At 41.7% G+C, this 19,435-nt stretch overlaps 1 protein-coding gene across 3 annotated transcripts in view; it reads right to left on the bottom strand.

The window, feature by feature from the left end:
* cnot6l (CCR4-NOT transcription complex, subunit 6-like) overlaps positions 1-19,435 on the bottom strand; it is a 121,814-nt gene that overhangs the window by 38,662 nt on the left and 63,717 nt on the right. For all 3 annotated transcript variants that reach the window (XM_068039193.1, XM_068039184.1, XM_068039204.1), the window contains one exon: positions 13,780-13,937. In XM_068039193.1, the coding sequence (XP_067895294.1) occupies positions 13,780-13,937 (158 nt within the window). The remainder of the gene's footprint in view (positions 1-13,779; positions 13,938-19,435) is intronic.

The following is a 19,435-nucleotide window of genomic DNA, read 5'->3' as shown; positions in this document are numbered from 1 at the left end:
AACCTTGGATAACCCGGGATATTGTGAGCCTCGTCAAAAAGAAAAAAGGAAGCATTCGTAAGGGCTGGAAGGCTAGGAACAGACGAATCCCTTGAGGAATATAAAGACAGTAGGAAGGAACTTAAGCAAGGAGTCAGGAGGGCTAAAAGGGGTTATGAGAAGTCATTGGCAAACAGGATTAAGGAAAATCCCAAGGCTTTATATGCGTATATAAAGAGCAAGAGGGTAACCAGGGAAAGGGTTGGCCCACTCAAGGACAGAGAAGGGAATCTATGTGTGGAGCCAGAGGAAATGGGCGAGGTACTAAATGAGTACTTTGCATCAGTATTCACCAAGGAGAAGGACTTGGTGGATGATGAGCCGAGAGAAGGGAATGTGGATCGTCTCAGTCATCTCATTATCAAAAAGGAGGTGGTGTTGGGTGTCTTGCAAAGCATTAAGGTAGATAAGTCCCCAGGGCCTGATGGAATCTACCCCAGAATACTGAGGGAGGCAAGGGAAGAAATTGCTGGGGCCTTGACAGAAATCTTTGCATCCTCATTGGCTACAGGTGAGGTCCCAGAGGACTGGAGAATAGGCAATGTTGTTCCTTTGTTTAAGAAGGGTAGCAAGGATAATCCAGGAAATTATAGGCCGGTGAGCCTTACGTCAGTGGTAGGGAAATTATTAGAGAGGATTCTTCGGAACAGGATTTACTCCCATTTGGAAACAAATGGACTTATCAGCGAGAGGCAGCATGGTTTTGTGAAGGGGAGGTCGTGTCTCACTAATTTGCTTGAGTTTTTTGAGGAAGTGACGAAGATGATTGATGAAGGAAGGGCAGTGGATGTTATCTATATGGACTTCAGTAAAGCCTTTGACAAGGTCCCTCATGGCAGACTGATACAAAAGATGAAGTCATATAGGATCAGAGGGGAGCTGGCAAGATGGATACAGAATTAGCTCGGTCACAGAAGACAGAGGGTAGCAGTGGAAGGGTGCTTTTCTGAATGGAGGGCTGTGACTAGTGGTGTTCCACAGGGATCAGTGCTGGGACCTTTGCTGTTTGTAGTATATAGAAATGATTTGGAGGAAAATGTAGCTGGTCTGATTAGTAAGTTTGCAGATGACACAAAGGTTGGTGGAGTTGTGGAGAGTGATGAGGATTGTCAGAGGATACAGCAGGATATAGATCGGTTGGAGACTTGGGCGGAGAAATGGCAGATGGAGTTTAATCCGGACAAATGTGAGGTAATGCATTTTGGAAGGTCTAGTGCAGGTGGGAAGTATACAGTAAATGGCAGAACCCTTGGGAGTATTGACAGGCAGAGAGATCTGGGCGTACAAATCCACAGGTCACAAAGTGGCAACGCAGGTGGATAAGGTAGTCAAGAAGGCATACAGCATGCTTGCCTTCATCGGTCGGGGCATAGAGTATAAAAATAGGCAAGTCATGTTGCAGCTGTACAGAACCTTAGTTAGGCCACACTTAGAATATTGCGTGCAATTCTGGTCGCCACACGACCAGAAGGACGTGGAGGCTTTGGAGAGGGTACAGAAGAGGCTTACCAGGATGTTGCCTGGTCTGGAGGGCATTAGCTATGAGGAGAGGTTGGATAAACTCGGATTGTTTTCACTGGAATGACGAAGGTGGAGGGGTGACATGATAGAGGTTTACAAAGTTATAAGCGGCATGGACAGAGTGGATAGTCAGATGCTTTTTCCCCAGGGTGGAAGAGTCAGTTACTAGGGCACATAGGTTTAAGATGCGAGGGGCAAAGTTTAGAGGGGATGTGCGAGGCAAGTTCTTTACACAGGTGGTGAGTGCCTGGAACTTGTTGCTGGGGGAGGTGGTGGAAGCAGGTACCATAGAGACATTTAAGAGGCATCTTGACAAATACATGAATCGGATGGGAATAGAGGGATACGGACCCCGGAAGTGCAGAGGGTTTTAGTTTAGGTCGGCATCAAGATCAACGCAGGCTTGGAGGGCCGCATGGCCTGTTCCTGTGCTGTCCTGTTCTTTGTTCTGAAATACTGCAAATGCTGGAAATCTGAAACAAAAACAGAAAGTTCTAGAAATACTCAGGTCACAGACCTGAAATCTTAACTCTGCTTTGCTCTCCACAGATGCTGCCTGACCTGCTGAGTATTTCAAGCATTTTCTGTTTTTGTTCCAAACACATCATCAACACCTGGCAGCCTTTTCTCCTTTGCCTTCCGATTAGATTATAAGTGGCACAGTGGTTAGCACCGCAGCCTCACAGCTCCAGAGACCCAGGTTCGATTCTGGGTACTGCCTGTGCGGAGTTTGCAAGTTGTTTTATTCTTTCATGGGATGTGGGCGTCGCAGGCCAGGCTAGCATTTATTGCCCATCCGTAATTGCCCTTGAACTGAATGGTTTGCTAGGTTATTTCGAGGGCATGTAAGAGTCAACCACATTGCTGTAGATCTGGAGTCACATGTAGGCCAGACCAGGTAAGGACAGCAGATTTCCTTCCCTAAAGGGCATTAGTGAACCAGATGGGTTTTTACAACAGTCGACAATGGTTTCATGGCCATCATTAGACTAGCTTTAAATTCCAGATTTATTAATTGAATTCAGATTCCACCATCTGCTGTGGTGGGATTCGAGCCCATGTCCCCAGAGCAAGACTTGGGTCTCTGGGTTACTAGTCCACTGACAATACCAGTACGCCACCGCCTCCCCCGTTCTCCCTGTGACCGCGTGGGTTTTCACCGGGTGCTCTGGTTTCCTCCCACAGCCGAAGACTTGCAGGTGATAGGTAAATTGGCTGTTGTAAATTGTCCCTAGTCTAGGTAGGTGGTAGGGAATATGGGATTACTGTAGGGTTAGTATAAATGGGTGGTTGCTGGCCGGCACAGACTCGGTGGGCCGAAGGGCATGTTTCAGTGCTGTATCTCTAAATAAATAAATAAACTGTCAGCATCAATTAAATTGAAAAGCAGACAGAAGTCCTGGAATAAAAGTAGTATGATGGCATATTGCTTTTAATCAAAATTTGACAGACAAGCTTAGTTCCTTAAAAAACGATATTGAACATTTTGCTGCACGCTGCCATAAGCGTACTGCAGCAAATTATCTGTTAAAAAAAGTACAAACTTTTACACTGCACTATACTATGCAAATTTTTAATTTGTACCTTGACACAATCAGCAACAAGTTATGATCATTACCAACTTGTTGGTACATGAGGATAGCAAAATCATAAAGGGACACTGCTCCTCTAAAAAAGATACAGCCTTCTTTGCTTTTGGAAGAGGATAAGAGATATAGAATGTTTAAACAATATGGCTGGGAAACATTGGAGTACTTGAAATATTTTACAAATTAAGTGAACGGTCCTTGATCTATACGAATTTGCAACAGGGGAAAAAAGTGTTATTTTTTTAAAAAGTCAAAAAACAAGCATGGGTTTGAGTACCGCCACCTCTCAGGAGGAAATGACCCCTTCAAAATAATACCTTGCATTTATATAAAACCTTTAACATCGAAAGACATCCCATGGTACGTCAGAGGGGTAAACACACAAAAGGCAGAAATATTAGGAGTAACCAAAAACATGGTTAGTGTGTTTTTTTTAAAAAAAGGGTCTTAAGAGATCACAGGGAGATGGACAGGCAGAGGGGTTCTGGGAGGAAATTCCAGAGCTTGGGTGTAGAAGTTGAAGGCCTGACTGCTAATGGTGGGGCAAAGGGAATACACTGTACAAGAGGCCCAAATCAGAGGAAGAGCATGTACAGGGAAGATTGGTTGTAGGCCTGGATGAAGTTACAAAAATAGCACAAGGTCATGAAGAATTTAAACACGAGGAGTGGAATTTAAAATCTAAAGCATTGGGGGACATCGAGTGCCACTGTAGGAAATTGCAGCTCATTCCAGACTGGATGTCAGCCAATCAACCTGACAACACAGAGGCAGTGCAAATGTCAGGAGAGGTGCCAGTGAAGTAAATCGGAGTGTTGTCAATTTGCATGTGAAAGCTGACCTCAAATCTGTGGATGATATCAACAATGGGCAGCATGTAGATGAGGAAAAAGCGGGGGCCAACAGAAGATCTTTGGTTAGGTGAGAGGGGGGGGGCACTGTCAAGGCAGAAAAAAAGCTAGTGCTAAAGATTATCTAGGTATGATCAGAAAGGCAAGAGTGGAACCAAGCAAGGACAGTAATCAGGAAGGTAACAGTCCACAGTGACTAAAGCTGCAATAATGTTAGGGAGGACAAGGTGGGATAATGCAATACAGTCACAATAACTTGCATTTATGAGCACCTTTAATGTAGTAAAAAGCCCCAAAAAGGCACTTTACAGGAGCTTAAAAACAAAACTTGACACTGTTCACACATAAGCAGAAATTAGGACAGGTGACCAAAAGCTTAATCCAAGAGGTGGGTTTTAAGGAATGTCCTAAAAGGAGAGAGGTAGAGAAGCAAAGAGGTTTAGCAAGGGAATTGCAGACATGGAACCAAAGCAGCTAAAAGCACAGCAATCAACAGTGGAGCGACTGAAATCGGGCATGCGCAAGAGGTCAGAATTGGAGCGGCACAAAGATCTGGGAGGGTTGTAGGAGGCTGCACAGGACATGTGTTTTAAAATGGTGAATGTTCTTCCCATTTCTTCTCAGAGACCGTCCCACAAGACCATCTATCCTAGAAGGACTAGACGTACAAGAAAAAGTTGAGGGATGAAAATAGACACTTTAAAAAGAGAATAAAAGCCAAAAACAAATCAGAAAATTCACTACGTTTACAAAGACATACTCAGGACAGATAATGTCTTTTAGTTACTTGACTTATCTTCTGTCTCCATAAGATTTAATTCCAGTCTTAGGTAATAAAGCATCACATCAGATCTCATTTTAAATTAAAATAAAACATGACAAACAAAAGATGAACAAGCACATACGTAACAGTTATGTCATAGATAGATAGTTGCAGATAATTTTGCAACCACGTTCTCAAGCAGATAAAATGATTCCAACTTGTGAATTAAAGGAACTAATAACTTTGATAATTTTTTTCTACTGAATTTTGTTTAAAAGCTACTATCGTAAACACTTACTTGAAACTTCAAACTAATTTTTCTTCATTTCAGGACGTTCAAACTGGCTCCTTGATTTGAACAGAACAACTTTTTAAAATCACAGAATCGTTACAGTGCAGAAGGCGGCCATTCGGCCCATTGTGTCTGCACTGGCTCTCTGAAAGAGCAATTCTCTCAGTTCCATTCCCCCACCTTCTCCCCATAACCCTGCACATTCTTCCTTTTCACATAACTGTCCAATTCCCTTTTGAATGCTTCAATTGAAATTGAGACAGAGGACAAGGGCTGAGGCTCCTGCAACATTACCTCCTGAATCCCTCTACCTGCCTCACTCAGTCATACGTAGCAAGAGGAGCAGGAGTGGAGCCCGAGAGAAAAATAAATAAATCGAAAAGTGATGTCACATTCAATAGTGGGAGCAGGGAAACAGAAAGCAGCTGGGGTGAGGTAAGCTTTTAATTTAAATTGAAATCAAATATAGAGTAAGAGTTGATAGATTTATTAGTATATAAACTAAAAACTAAAGCAGATTAAAGTAGTAAAGACCAGTGGGAAATTTAAAAAAAAAATTAAAATCTAATTTAAAAAAAAAGAGATGCAGGGCCAGGCGATGTGTCGTACCTGCATGATGTGGGAGCTGGTGGACCCCATTGTGGTTCCTAGTGACCACATCTGTAGCAAATGTTGGTTGCTCAAGAGTTGATGAGCTGGAGTCTGAGCTTTGGACACTGCGACACATCAAGGAGGGGAGTGTTACCTACCTTGAATTCGGCCAATGGTCAGTGACAGGAGGGTGTGACTATGAGTGAGGCAGGTAGAGGGATCCAGGAGGTAGTGTTGCAGGAGCCTCAGCCATTGCCCTTGTCCAACAGGTGCAAGATTCTTGTTTCCTGTATGGACGAGAGCAGGGACTGTAGGGAGGATGAGCAAACTGACCACAGCACAGTGGTAAAGGGAGCCATTTAAGTGGGGAGAGAAAAGATAAATGTAGTCGTAATCAGGGATAGTATAGTTAGGGGCAAAGACACTGTTCTCTGTGGCCAGGATTGAGAGTTCCAAAGGCCGTGTTGCCTACCTGGTGACATGGTTCAGGATATCTCATCTGGGCTGCAGAGGAACTTGGATTGGGAGGGGAAAGATCCAGCTGTCGTGGTCCATGTAGGTACCAACGATGTAGGTAGAACGAGGATAGAGGTTCTGCTGAGGGAATACAAGCAGCTAGAGACTAAATTAAAAAGCAGAGCCAAAATGATGATAATCTCTGGATTACTACCTGAGCCATGAGCAAATTGGCACAGCGCGAATAAGATTAAAGAGGTAAATGCATGGCTCAAAGATTGGTGTGAGAGAAATGGGTTCGAATTCGTGGGACATTGGTACCAATACTGGGGAGGGAGAGCGCTGTTCCAATGGGACAGGGTCCACCTAAATCACGCTAGGATCAAAGTCCTGGCAAATCGAATAACTAGGGCTGTAGATAGGGCTTTATACTAAATAGTTAGGGGGAGGGTTCAGTTGCATGGAAAATTAGGAAGTCAAAGTTAAAGGAGAAGATAGGAGTGCAGGGTAGTGATGAGGCTGATTGTTACCAGAAAATAAAAGGAAGGAACAGAACATGTGAACGTCATATTGCACCAAGAAATCGTACAAGAGTAGGGAAATTTGAGAATAGAACAAACTTAAAGGCTTTGTATCTGAATTCACAAAGCACTCGGAATAAAATTAATGAGTAAGCAGCACAAATAGAGATGAATGGGTATGATTTAGTGGCGATTACTGAGACGTGGTTGCAGGGAAAACAAATTTGAGTGTTGAATATTCAAGGACACTCAGTATTTCGGAAGGATAGGCAGAAAGGAAAAGGAGGGGTGTGGCTTTGTTAGTAAAGGAAGAGATCAGTGCTGTAGTGAGAAATGATATAGGCACTGGAGATCAAGACGTAGAATCAGTCTGCGTAGAAATAAGAAATAGCAAGGGAAAGTAGCCCCTGGTAGGAGTAATCTATAGGTCCCCAAACAGTAGTTCCACAGTGGGGGCTTGTAACAAAGGTACGGCAATAATCATGGGTGATTTTAATATGCATATAGACTGGATTAGTCAAATTGGCAAGGGGAGCCTTGAGGGAGAGTTCATTGAATGTATGAGAGATTATTTTTTGGAGCAATATGTTGTGGAACCAACCAGGCAGCAGGCTAGTCTAGATTTGGTATTGTGTAATGAGGTGGGATTGCTTAATGACCTCATTGTTAAGGATCCTCTAGGATACAGTGATCATAGCATGCTAGAATTCCAAATTCAGTTTGAGGGCGAGAAACTAGATTCTCACACCAGCGTTCTGGAGTTAAACAAAGGTAATTACATAGGCATGAAGACAGATTTGGCCTTACTGGACTGGGCAGGACAGTTGATGAGTAGTGGCAGATGTTTGAGATATTCAATTCCTCTCAACTAAAATACATTCCCGAGAGGAAGAAAGCTTCTAAGAGGGGGAAAAACATCCATGGCTAAGTAAGCAAGTTAAGGATAACAAAGACAAAAACTACAGCATACCATATTGCAAAGGCCAGTGGCAGGCTGGAAGATTGGGAAACTTTTAAAGATCAACAAAGGGTTACTAAAAAAGTAATAAAAAGAGCAAAAGTAAATTAAGAAAACCAGCACAAAATATAAAAATGGATAGCAAAAGCTTCTTCAAGTATATTAAAGGGAAGACAGTAGCTAAAGTGAATGTTGGTCCCTTGGAGGACGAGACAGGGGGAGTTAATAGAGGGAAACACAGAAAACGGCAGAGACACTAAATCAGTATTTTGCCTTTTTTTTTTTTAAAAACGGTGGAGGACACTAGTACCATCCCAATAGTAACAGGAAATGCAGAGGTTATAGAAAGGGAAGAATTTAGAACAATCACAAGGGAAAAGTACTGAGCAAACTATTGGGATTGAAGGCAGACAAGTCCCCAGGACCTGATGGCCTACATCCTAGGGTCTTAAAAGGAAGTGGCAGTGGAGATAGTGGATCCATTGGTTATAATATTCCAAAATTACCTAGATGCGGGAAAAGTTCCAGTGGATTGGAAAAAAGCTAATATAACACCCTTATTCAAAAAGGGAGGGAGGCAGAAAGTAGGAAACTATATACCAGTTAGTTTAAAATCTGTCGTTGGGAAATTGTTAGAATCCATTATTAAGGAAGCAATAACAGGACATTTAGAAAGTCAAATCCATCAGAGTCAGCATAGTTTTATGAAGGGTAAATCGTGTTTGACTAATTTGCTTAAAGTTCTTCGAAGCTGTAACAAGCAAAGTGGATAATGGGGATCCTGTAGATGTAGTATATCTGGACTCCCAGAAAGCATTTGATAAGGTGCCTCACAAAAGGTTAATACACAAGGTAAGATCACATGGGGTTAGGGGCAATTTATTAGCTTGGATAGAGGATTGGCTAACCAACAGAAAACAGAGAGTTGGGATAAATGGGTCTTTTTCTGGTTGGCAAGATGTAACCAGTGGGGTGCTGCAGGGTTTGGTCCTCGGGCCCCAACTATTTACAATCTATATTAATGACTTGGATGCAGGGATAGAAGGTACTATAGTCAAATTTGCAGATGACACTAAAATAGGTGGGATAGTAAGTTACAATAAAGAAATAAGAAATTTACAAATGGATATGGATAGGTTAGGTGAATGGGCAAAAACTTGGCAGATGGAGTTTAACGTGGATAAGTGTGAGGTTATCCATTTTGGGCGAAAGAATAGAAAGGCAAATTATCTAAATGGAGAGAAACTTCAGAGTGCTTCGGTGCAGATGGATCTGGGTGTCCTCGTGCATGATTTGCTGAAAACTAGTATGCAGGTACAGCAGGTAATAAGGCAGGCAAATGAAATTTTGGCATTTATTGCTAAAGGAATAGAGTATAAAAGTAGGGATGTGTTGCTGCAACTGTACAAAGCATTAGTGAGACCGCACCTGGAGTATTGTGTACAGTTTTGGTCCCCTTGAGGAGGTATGTAGTTGCATTGGAGGCACTCGATTGATTCCCGAGATGAGGGGCTTGGCTTATGACGAGAGATTGAGCAGTTAGGCCTTTACTCAGAGTTTAGAAGAATGAGAGGAGATCTAATTGAGGTATACAAGATGATTAAGAGGATTGACAAAGTAGATGTTGCGAGGATGTTCCCTCTGGTGGGGTAATCTGGAGTGAGAGGTCATAGTTTTAGGATAAGGGGTAGCAGATTTAAAACAGATGAGGAGAAATTACTTCTCTCAAAGGGTCATGAGTCTGTGTATTTCACTACCCCAGAGTGTTGTGGATGCTGGGACATTGAGTAAATTTGAGGAGATAGACAGATTTTTAATTAGTAATGGGTTGAAGGGTTATGGAGAACGGGCAGGAAAGTGGAGTTGAGGCCGAGATGAGATCAACCATGATCATATTGAATGGCGAAGTAGGCGCAAGGGACTGAATTGCCTATTCCTGCTCCTAGTTCTTATGTTCCTGCCTCCATCACGTTCTCAGACAGTGCATTCCAGATCTTAATCACCCGCCACATGAAAATGTTTTTCATGTCATTTTTGCTTCTCTTACCAAATACTTCAAATCTGTACTCTATCGTTCTCGATGCTTTCACGAGTGGGAACAGTTTCTCTCTATCTACTCTGTCCAGATCCTCATGATTTTGAATACCTCTATCAAATCACCTCTCAGCCTTCTCTTCTCCAAAGAAAACAGTCCCAACTTCTCCAATCTATCTTCATAACTGAAATTCCTCATCCATGGAACCATTCTTGTGAATCTTTTCTGTACTCTCTCCAATGCCCTCACATCTTTCCTAAAGTGCAGCGCCCAGAACTGGACAATACTTCAGCTGAGGCCAAACTAGTGTTTTTTTTTTTACAAGCTGCTCTTGTACTCTATGCCCTCGTTAGTAAAGCCCAGGATACTCTATGCTTTATTAACCGCGCTCTCAACCTGTCCTGCCACCTTCAATGACTTAAGCACATATACACAGAGGTCCCTCTGCTCCTTCACCCACTTTAGAATTATATCCTTTATTTTATATAGTCTCTCCATGTTCCTCCTACCAAAATGAATCACTTCACATTTCTCTGCATTGAACTTCAACTGCCACCTGTCTGCCTATTCCACCAATGTGTCTATGTCCTTTTGGAGTTCTAAACTATCCTCCTCACAGTTCACAATGATTCCAAGTTTCATATCATCTGCAAACTTGAAATTGTGCCCTGTACACCAAGGTTTCGGTCATTAATATACATCAGGAAATGCAAGGGTTCCAACACTGATCCCTGGGGAACTCCACTACAAACCTTCCTCTAGCTCAAAAAACATCCATTAACCACTCACTACCAGCCCGAAAAACATCCATTACCACTATCCCACAAATCCAGTAACCAAATCCCACAAAAGTTTTACCAGGACTTCTTGGATGTTAAATTCCTAACCATTCAAATTTTAGCAAGAAACAACTGGCTATATATAAACTGAGAAAAACACATAGCATGGTTTTTCCAGCCTTTAACAAAATTTGCACCAATGTATCAAAATAAGCTAGTCAGTTTAAATTGACTATATACCATGACTGGATTTAAAAGTGCGGCCGTTAAATTAAAACCAACCATAAAAGTGTCACTTGACAGTGGATGGACCATATCCCTGAAAATAAAATGCCTGGACAGCCTGACCAGCAACATGGAAATCTGCTCCAAGTTCCATTGCTTCTAAGTTGCAAACAGCACCAAACCCACTGCAAGCAAGCAATAATGAAACTTTCACATAGGCAGTACGATGGACACTAGCCAATGCATAGACTGATACAGCACAAAGGAGGTCATTTGGCCATCGTATCTGTGCCTGAGCCGCTCAATTAATCCCACTCACCTGCATTGGTCCCATAGTTTTGCAAATTTAGTATTTATCCAAATCCCTTTTGAAAAGTTCTTATTGAAGCTGCTCCCTCAACCATTTCAGGCAATGCATTCCAGATCGTAACTCGTAAACAAGTTTTTCATGTCGCCTCTGATTCTTTTGCCAATTACTTTAAATCGGAGTCTTGAGTACAATCCTTTTGTGACTAGCACCGGTTTCTTCTTATTTACTCTATGATAACCCTTCATGATATTAAACACCTCTATCAAATTTGCCTCAACCTTCTCTGCTCTAAGGAGAATAACCCCAGCTTCTCCAGTCTCTCCACGTAACTTAAGTCTTTCATCCCTAGTACTATTTTAGCAAATCTCCTCTGCACCCTCTCCAAAGCCTGGACATCCTGCCTTAAGTGTAGTGCCCAGAAATGAACAGTACTCCAGCTGGGGCCTCACTAGTAATGTATAAAGGTTTAACATAACTTACTCCCCTTTGTACTCTCTGTCTCGATTTATTGAGTCTGCTTTTTTAAACATTCTCAACTTGCCCTGCTACCTTCAAAGGACTTGTGCACATAAATCGCAAGGTGTCCCAGTTCCTGCTCCCCTTTCAAAATTGTACCATTTTCTTTAAACTTACTCGCTTCATTCTTCATGAATCACTTCAAACTACTCTGCTTTAAATTTTATTTGCCACGTGTCTGCTTATTTCACCAATCTATGCCTTCCTACAGCCTGTTATTATTCTCCTAACTGTTCACTACATTTCCAAGTTTCATGTCATCTGCAAACTTTGAAATTATGCCCTGTATAACTGAAGTTCAGGCCATGAATATGTGTCAAAAATGAACAGTGGCCCCAACACTGACCTCTGTGGAACAGCAGTGCACACTTCCCTCTAGTCTGGAAAAACAACCGCTCACCACTACTCTCTGCTTTCTGTCCCTTAGCCATTACCAATTAAGGCAGTTTTAATTCCATGGGCTTCAATTTTGTCAACAAGTCTACCATGTGGTACTTTATAAAACGTCTTTTGAAAGTCCAAATACACATCAACCCACTCTGTTACTTTAAAGAACTCAATCAAGTTAGTCGATCATAAGTTGCCTTTAACAAATCAATGCTAGCTTTCACTTATTTCCCCACATTTTCCCCTGTGCCAATGTTTGTCCCAGATTACTATCTCAAAGTTTTTTCATCAGACACTGGGCTAACTGGCCTGTAGTTTCCGGGTTTAATAGTGTTCTCTTTTTAACAGGGTTTGTTACATTTGCAATCTTCCAGTCCTCTGGCACTACTCCCACATCCAAGGAGACCTGGAAGATCATGGCCACAGCCTCTGCAATTCCCATTCTTATTTCCCTCAGCAACCTAGGATGCATCTCATATAGATCAGATAATTTTTCTACTTTGAGCGCTGCCAACCTTTTAAATCGACTACTTTACTTTTATCCAATCCAATTTTTCTATTACCTCCTCCTTTTATTGTGACATTATCAGCGTCCTCTTATTTAGTGATGACAAATGATGACAAATGTACCTCAACCATGTTCTCTGCCTCCACAAGAGGATCGAACTTTTGATCCCTCAAATCAACCTTACCCTTCACTGGACTCTCCTTTTACTACATATGTTTATATTTTTAAGAAATATTTGAATGGGTTTTCAAATGCATAATATTTTGAAACAGATACTGGGGAAGGAAGATGGTTATACTTTTTTCTCCCCCTTGATACATGTTTCCCAGAATTGGAAAGATTGGAGAGGAGACATAAAGAAGCACAAACAACACACCCCCTTACCCTACATGAGACAGACATTGCTAGAGACAATGCTATATTGACTTGATTTGCCAAAGGGTGCACAAATATTTCACTGTACTCCATCAACACTGGGGGAGCAATCACTGCTCTGTTCCCCCAATTTGATGCCCATAAAATATAGCAGTGAAAACATTTTTCCGCAATATGTCTCAAGAGAGCGATTAAGGTAAAAGGCTGATCAGTCGTCAATGTAAATTTTTGAACTTTTCATCATGAGGAAGTCCCTAGCTTACTCTTGTACCATATCTCACTAAGCCATTCTTTTATTGTGCCCATTATTTTCCATACAAAGTCTTAGAATTGCACAGAAGGACCAACAATAACCAGTTAAATCTAGGTGTCACACAGGTAGCCTTAGCAGGATCAACAAATCTTTGAAATTACAGAGGAGGCTGTTGGAGAAGCAGAACAGCAAGCTGAGCTTTAGAAAAATCTTATGACTAGAAAACTACAAAAAAATGAAGTCATTCCAAAGTTGATGTGGGGCTTCTAAATTCATTGAATTGGAGTAAAGTATAAAACCCAGAAAGATTTAATTACAGTGCAGTTAATTTAAATTAACTAAGTGCTAAGTGTTCTCAATGTTGCCGTTGTCCATCATATGGCTTATGATTCTCTGAAGTAATATTTGAATTAATCTTTAAAAGTTTTTTTTTTAAATTTCTAAATGTTTTGGATGGAGGGGGATGGGTGTCGCATATTTTTTTTTTCTTTGCTTCAACCTTCCCAAGATGCAAAGAAGCGTTGGGGAAAGCGAGGAAACAAACGCATGCAACACACTCCCTCATCCTTCATGAAGACAGAAAATCACTACAGACAATGCTGCATCATAAGTTCAAATGAAGATTGCAATTTGAACTCAGACCTCCTACTTGGGATTCCAAAACTATGTATGTGGATAGTAGACTACCCCATTAAGCTTATTAAGTATAAATAGCTCCCTCCTCAATTTGTTTGACTCAACTTTTGTTTGCTTATTGCATGTAGGAAGACAGCAAGAGAGAATGTTTGTTTCGTTGCACATCTGCCTTACCTGAAGGCTTAGGATGTCTGCATCACAGTTTACAATTTCTTCCATGATTCCCTTTTTTCTGTACTCCCAGTTCAAAGCCCAGGACGGACAGTAGCCGTACAGTTGCCTTGTGGCATACTTGTCACATAGAACATTATAACACATGATAGTGAACAATGCTGTAAAGAAAATCCATACATTATTAATAGGCGCAAACGATCAGCAGTTTACTCAATACTGGGAGCTCAATGATCACCATTCTATTAAATCCAAACAAAATAGAACACAAAACAAATCAAACGTTCTGTATATACACAGCAGAGGTAAAGCGAAAAATATGTGGACATCATATATGGAAATCCATGTCGTCCAAGCATGTATAAAAGGAACATTCTGAATATCACCCAAACATTAATACCAGAATATATATACAAACATGCTAATTTAATTAGAATCTGGGAGCCCCAGATTCAAGAAAAGATGTGAAATAGGAGATTTCATTAAAAACTAATTTCCTTGAATTTTGGCTACTCCATTTCTCAGTACTGCTGTCAGAGAATCAACAATTAGCATTTCAGGTCAGATGCAATATGGGCTCAATATAATTGAAGTTCCCTCTCCACTGCTCCAGCAATGTACTTGATCCATAATGTCAGTAGAACAACTACTGGCTACATATTTCCATTTTCTATACCAGCGATCTTTAACTTGTAATACATCAGTTGGTGCCTTTCCCCATTAGTTCACTGAAGGAGCTGGTATTATCAAGATTTTTTTTTAAATTCTTCCAATCTTATCTCTCTTCTGATAGTCCTGATCCATGCTGAACTGCACAGATGCCATGAGGCCCATGATATTTTGGGTGGCTGCCCATTCATCTAACACACTATTTAAACTGGAGAGAGAGAGAGCCCAGACTATTCCTGTCCATCTGCACTTCCTGCAGGTACTGTACAATCAATTTCATCTCTGTATCTGAAATTAAGTACTGATCCTTAACTGCGACCACAGCTGAGATCATCTAACTCAGCACAGCCCAAGATTTAATCTGAGATGTACTGGTCTGCACAGCTTTGTGCCACATCAATGGATGCCTTTCCTCATTAATCCACTGCGGGGAGCCAATTCTAAACAGTTTTGTTCTCAAAATGGAACAGGGTTCATCTTTCCCAATTTCATTCACATAGAAATCTAATATATGTAACCTAGAAAGAGAAAATTTTCATTTCATAAACCTGAATTGGATTTAAACTTAAGTCTCAAAGTGGTAAGGGCAGTGTCCACAACACCAATTATTCATCAGAAGATTAATTTCATTAATTCAAAAGGACAGACTTGCATTTATAAGACATTTTTCATGCCTACAAGATGTCTCAAAGCGCTTTATAGCTAATTAAGCACTTTTGAAGTGTAGTTACTGTTGTAAAATAGGAAATGCAGCAGTGCGGCACAGTGGTTAGCACCGCAGCCTCACAGCTCCAGCGACCCGGGTTCAATTCTGGGTGCTGCCTGTGTCGAGTTTGCAAGTTCTCCCTGTGTCTGCGTGGGTTTTCTCCGGGTGCTCCGGTTTCCTCCCACAAGCCAAAAGACTTGCAGGTTGATAGGTAAATTGGCCATTATAAATTGCCCCTAGTATAGGTAGGTGGTAGGGAAATACAGGGTCAGGTGGGGATGTGGTAGGAATATGGGATTAGTGTAGGATTAGTATAAAATGGGTGGTTGATGGTCGGCACAGACTCGGTGGGCCGAAAGGCCTGTTTCAGTGCTGTATCTCTAAACATAAAACTAAACATAACCTCCCACAAACACAATGGTGATAATGACCAGATAATCTGTTTTTGTGACGCTGACTGAGGAATAACTTTTGGCCAGGACACCATGGATAGCTCCCCTGCTCGTCTCTGAAATAGTGTCATGGGATCTTCTACGTTCACCTGAGCAGGCAGATGAGGCCTCGGTTTAAGATCTCATCGGAAAGATAGTACCTCTGACAGTGCAGCACTCCTCTGTACTGCACTGGAGTATCAGACTTTTTTTTTTAAATGCTAGGCCAGCCATTTATTGCCCATCCCTAATTGCCCTTGAGCGGAGTGGCTTGCTAGGCCATTTCAGAAGGCATTTAAGAGTCAACCATATTGCTGTGGATCTGGAGTCACATGTAGGCCAGACCAGGTAAGGACAGCAGATTTCTTTCCCCAAAGGGCATTAGTGAACGAGATGGGTTTTTACAACAATTGACGATGGTTTTATGGTCAGCATTACACTAGCTTTTTGAAAAAAAATTCAGATCTATTAATTAGGTACATGGGAGCAGAAGTAGGCCATTCAGCCTATCGAGCCTGTTCCACCATTCAATATGATCATGGCTGATCTTCCACTTCAATGCCTTTTTTCCACACTATCGTCATTGGTATTTAGAAATCTGCCAATCTCTGCTTTAAACATACTCAATGACTAAGCTTCCACAGCTCTCTGGGGTAGAGAATTCCAAAGATTCACAACCTTCTGAGTAATGAAATTTCTCCTCACCTTGGTCCTAAGTGGCTTCCCCCTTATTTTGAAATTGTATCACTTATTCTAGACTCCCCAACCGGGGGAAACATCTTACCTGCATCTACCTGGTCTATCCCTTTTAAGTATTTTGTAGGTTTCAATGAAATCAACTCTCATTCTTTGAAAATCTCGAGAATATGGGCCCAATTTCCCCAATCTCTCTTCATAGGACAGTCCCGCCGTCCCGGGAACAAGTCTGGTGAACCTTCGTTGCACTCCCTCTATGGCAATAATATCCTTCCTAAGGTAAAGGGACCAAAACTGCACACAGTACTCCAGGTTCAAACTAACCAAGGTTCTATTCAATTGCAGTAAGCCTTCATTACTCCTGTACTCAAATCTTCTTACCATAAAGGTTAAGATGCCATTAGCCTTCCTGATTCCTTGCTGTACCTGCACATTAGCTTTCAGTGATTTATGGACGAGGACACCCAGGTCCCTTTGTACATCTACACTTTCTAATCTCTTACAATTTAAGAAATACTCTGCACATCTATTCCTCCCACCAAAGTGGACTACCTCACATTTTTCCACATTATATTCCATCTGCCATGTTCTTGCCAACTCACTTAACCTGTCCAAATCCCCTTGAAGCCGCTTTGCATCTTCCTCACAGCACACATTCCCACCTAGTTTTGTGTCTTCTGCGAACTTGGAAATATTACATTTGGGCCCCACATCCAAATCATTGATAAATATTGTGAACAACTGGGGCCCCAAGTACTGATCCTTGCGGTACCTCACTAGTCACAGCCTGCCAACGCGAGAATGAACCGTTTATTCCTACACTCTGTTTTCGGCCTTTTAACCAATCCTTAATCCATGTCAGTATATTCCCTCCTATCCCATGTGCTTTAATTTTGTTAACCAACCTCCTGTGAGGGACTTTATCAAAAGCCTTCTGAAAATCAAAGTATACCACGTCCACTGACTCCCCTTTATCAATTCGGTTAGTAACATCCTCAAAAAACTCCAACACGTTCGTCAAACATGATTTCCCATTCATAAATCCATGTTGGCTATGCCCAATCATATCATTATTATCCAAATGTCCATTTATCACATCCTTTAGAATATATTCTAGCATTTTTCCTACTACTGATATAAGGCTAACAGGTCTGTAGTTGCCTGTCTTCTCTCTCCCATCCTTCTTAAATAGCAGGGTGACATTTGCTACCTTCCAATCTGCAGGAACTGTTCCACAATCTATAGAATTTTGGGAGATGATCACCGATGCATCCACTATCTCCATAGTTACTTCTTTCAACACTCTGGGATGTAGAATATCAGGAATTCAAATTTCATCATACGCTGTGGTGGGATTCGAACCAATGTCCCCACAGCACTGGCCTGGCCCTCTCGATTACTAGTCCAGTGACATTACCACATGCCACCACCTACCCAATGCCCTGGTGTGGGACTTGAACCCAGAACCTTGCGACTCAAGAGGTGAGAGGGCTACCAACTGAGCCACCACCGACACTAAAAGCAGACCCATTCTTGAGGTTGGAGTAACTGTGAGACTAATCAGCACTCATCATTATTATGGAGTAAATCAGACAGCAACTTCTAGCATCTGCACGTGCAGTTAACTGCAGAAATCTGGAAGTTGCTGTCCAAGTTGCCCTACTCCTCTGCAAGCTTCACTATCTTGTCGAGAGATCTGACATTAAAATGCACAAACAGCATGAAGTTGTGGTACTTAGACACTAGATACCCAATAAACATGGCAGAAAAGATTAGGGCTGGTACACTCAGGTGTAAGTGAATTTTTAAACAGTGAGCCAAGTCTTAATTAGTGCCAAACCACCTTGCTGACTGAAAATTTAATTTTACAAATATGCTCTCATCCCTTCAGATTTTAATTAGTTTTGAAGATTTAGTTTTTTTTTTAAACTTTTCCTTTGTCTCTTATCTCTCAATCGCATCTTTCTTTCCTTCTCCATGTCACTTTCTGTGAAAGCATTGAATTAAATATTCCAATTCATACTTCCTAGTTTAGACGCATATCTGAGGATGCTTCAATCTGATGGATTGAGAAGACAATGTGTTGCCCCAGATCCAAAGGAAGAGCCTTGGGACACTTTTCTACTTTAAAGGCACAATATAAATAAAAGATGATTGTTGCTGTCGAAGGTGCCACAGGGGAAAAAAAAGCTTTAAATACTGCCAAGTTGCTGTTCAAAAGCCTGCAAAAAATCTGTGGGCAGCTGTAAGCACAATGAACAGCGAGCACCATCCCTTTGCTTGGACCACAAAATAAGAGCCATTAAAATGCTGCACTGTCTTTCTTTTCCACATTACTCTGAAGGAGAGGAGAAGGGAACCCATCGTCAAGCCCTAGCAAATGCTGTTTTTTAACCAACCATTAGAAATTGCATAAAATTAGCCTACAATGCCTCAATTTAACCCTTCCCTGCAGGAAAGCACTTGGTCTGTGCTTTGCACGGTCCATAATGATAACAGCCAAACACCTCCCACAACAACAAAAAAAAAACACCATATGGGGATCACATTCATAAAACACATTATGCTATTTTGTGGTGGTGGCATGTTTGTGCTTAATGCAGTGCACCCAGAGATACTGCGCAGACCTCCATAACACTGCCCTACTTCACCCCATGTCAGCTCATCTGCAGCTGAAACCCTTATTCCTGCCTTTGTTATTTCCAGACGACTATTCCAACACATTCCTGGCTGGTTTCCCACATTCTAACCTCTGTTAACTTGAGGTCATCCAAAAATCTGCTGCCCATCTTAACTCGCACCTAGTCCTGTTCACCTATCACCCCGTGCTTGCTGACCTACACTGGCTCCCATTCAACCAATGACTTGATTTTAAAATTCTTATCCATGTTTTCAAACCCCTCCACGGCCTCCCTATCTCTAATCTCCTCCAGCTTCACAACTCTCCGGAGATATCTGCACTCCTCTAATTCATGAGCATCCTCAATTTTAAAATTGCTCTACCTTTCAGTTGCCTAGGCCCCAAACTCTAGAATTCCCTCCCGACATCTCACTGCCTCTCTAGCTCCCTTTCCTCCTTCAAGATGCTCCTTTAAACCTACTTCTTTGGCCACGCATTTAGTCATCTGACCCAATATCTCCTTAATGTGGCTCAGTG

The sequence above is a fragment of the Heterodontus francisci genome, chromosome 1, assembly GCF_036365525.1.
Source record: "Heterodontus francisci isolate sHetFra1 chromosome 1, sHetFra1.hap1, whole genome shotgun sequence".
Lineage (NCBI taxonomy): Eukaryota > Metazoa > Chordata > Chondrichthyes > Heterodontiformes > Heterodontidae > Heterodontus > Heterodontus francisci.
The sequence above is the reverse complement of the archived record's forward strand: the minus strand, read 5'-3'. Positions and strand labels throughout refer to the sequence as shown.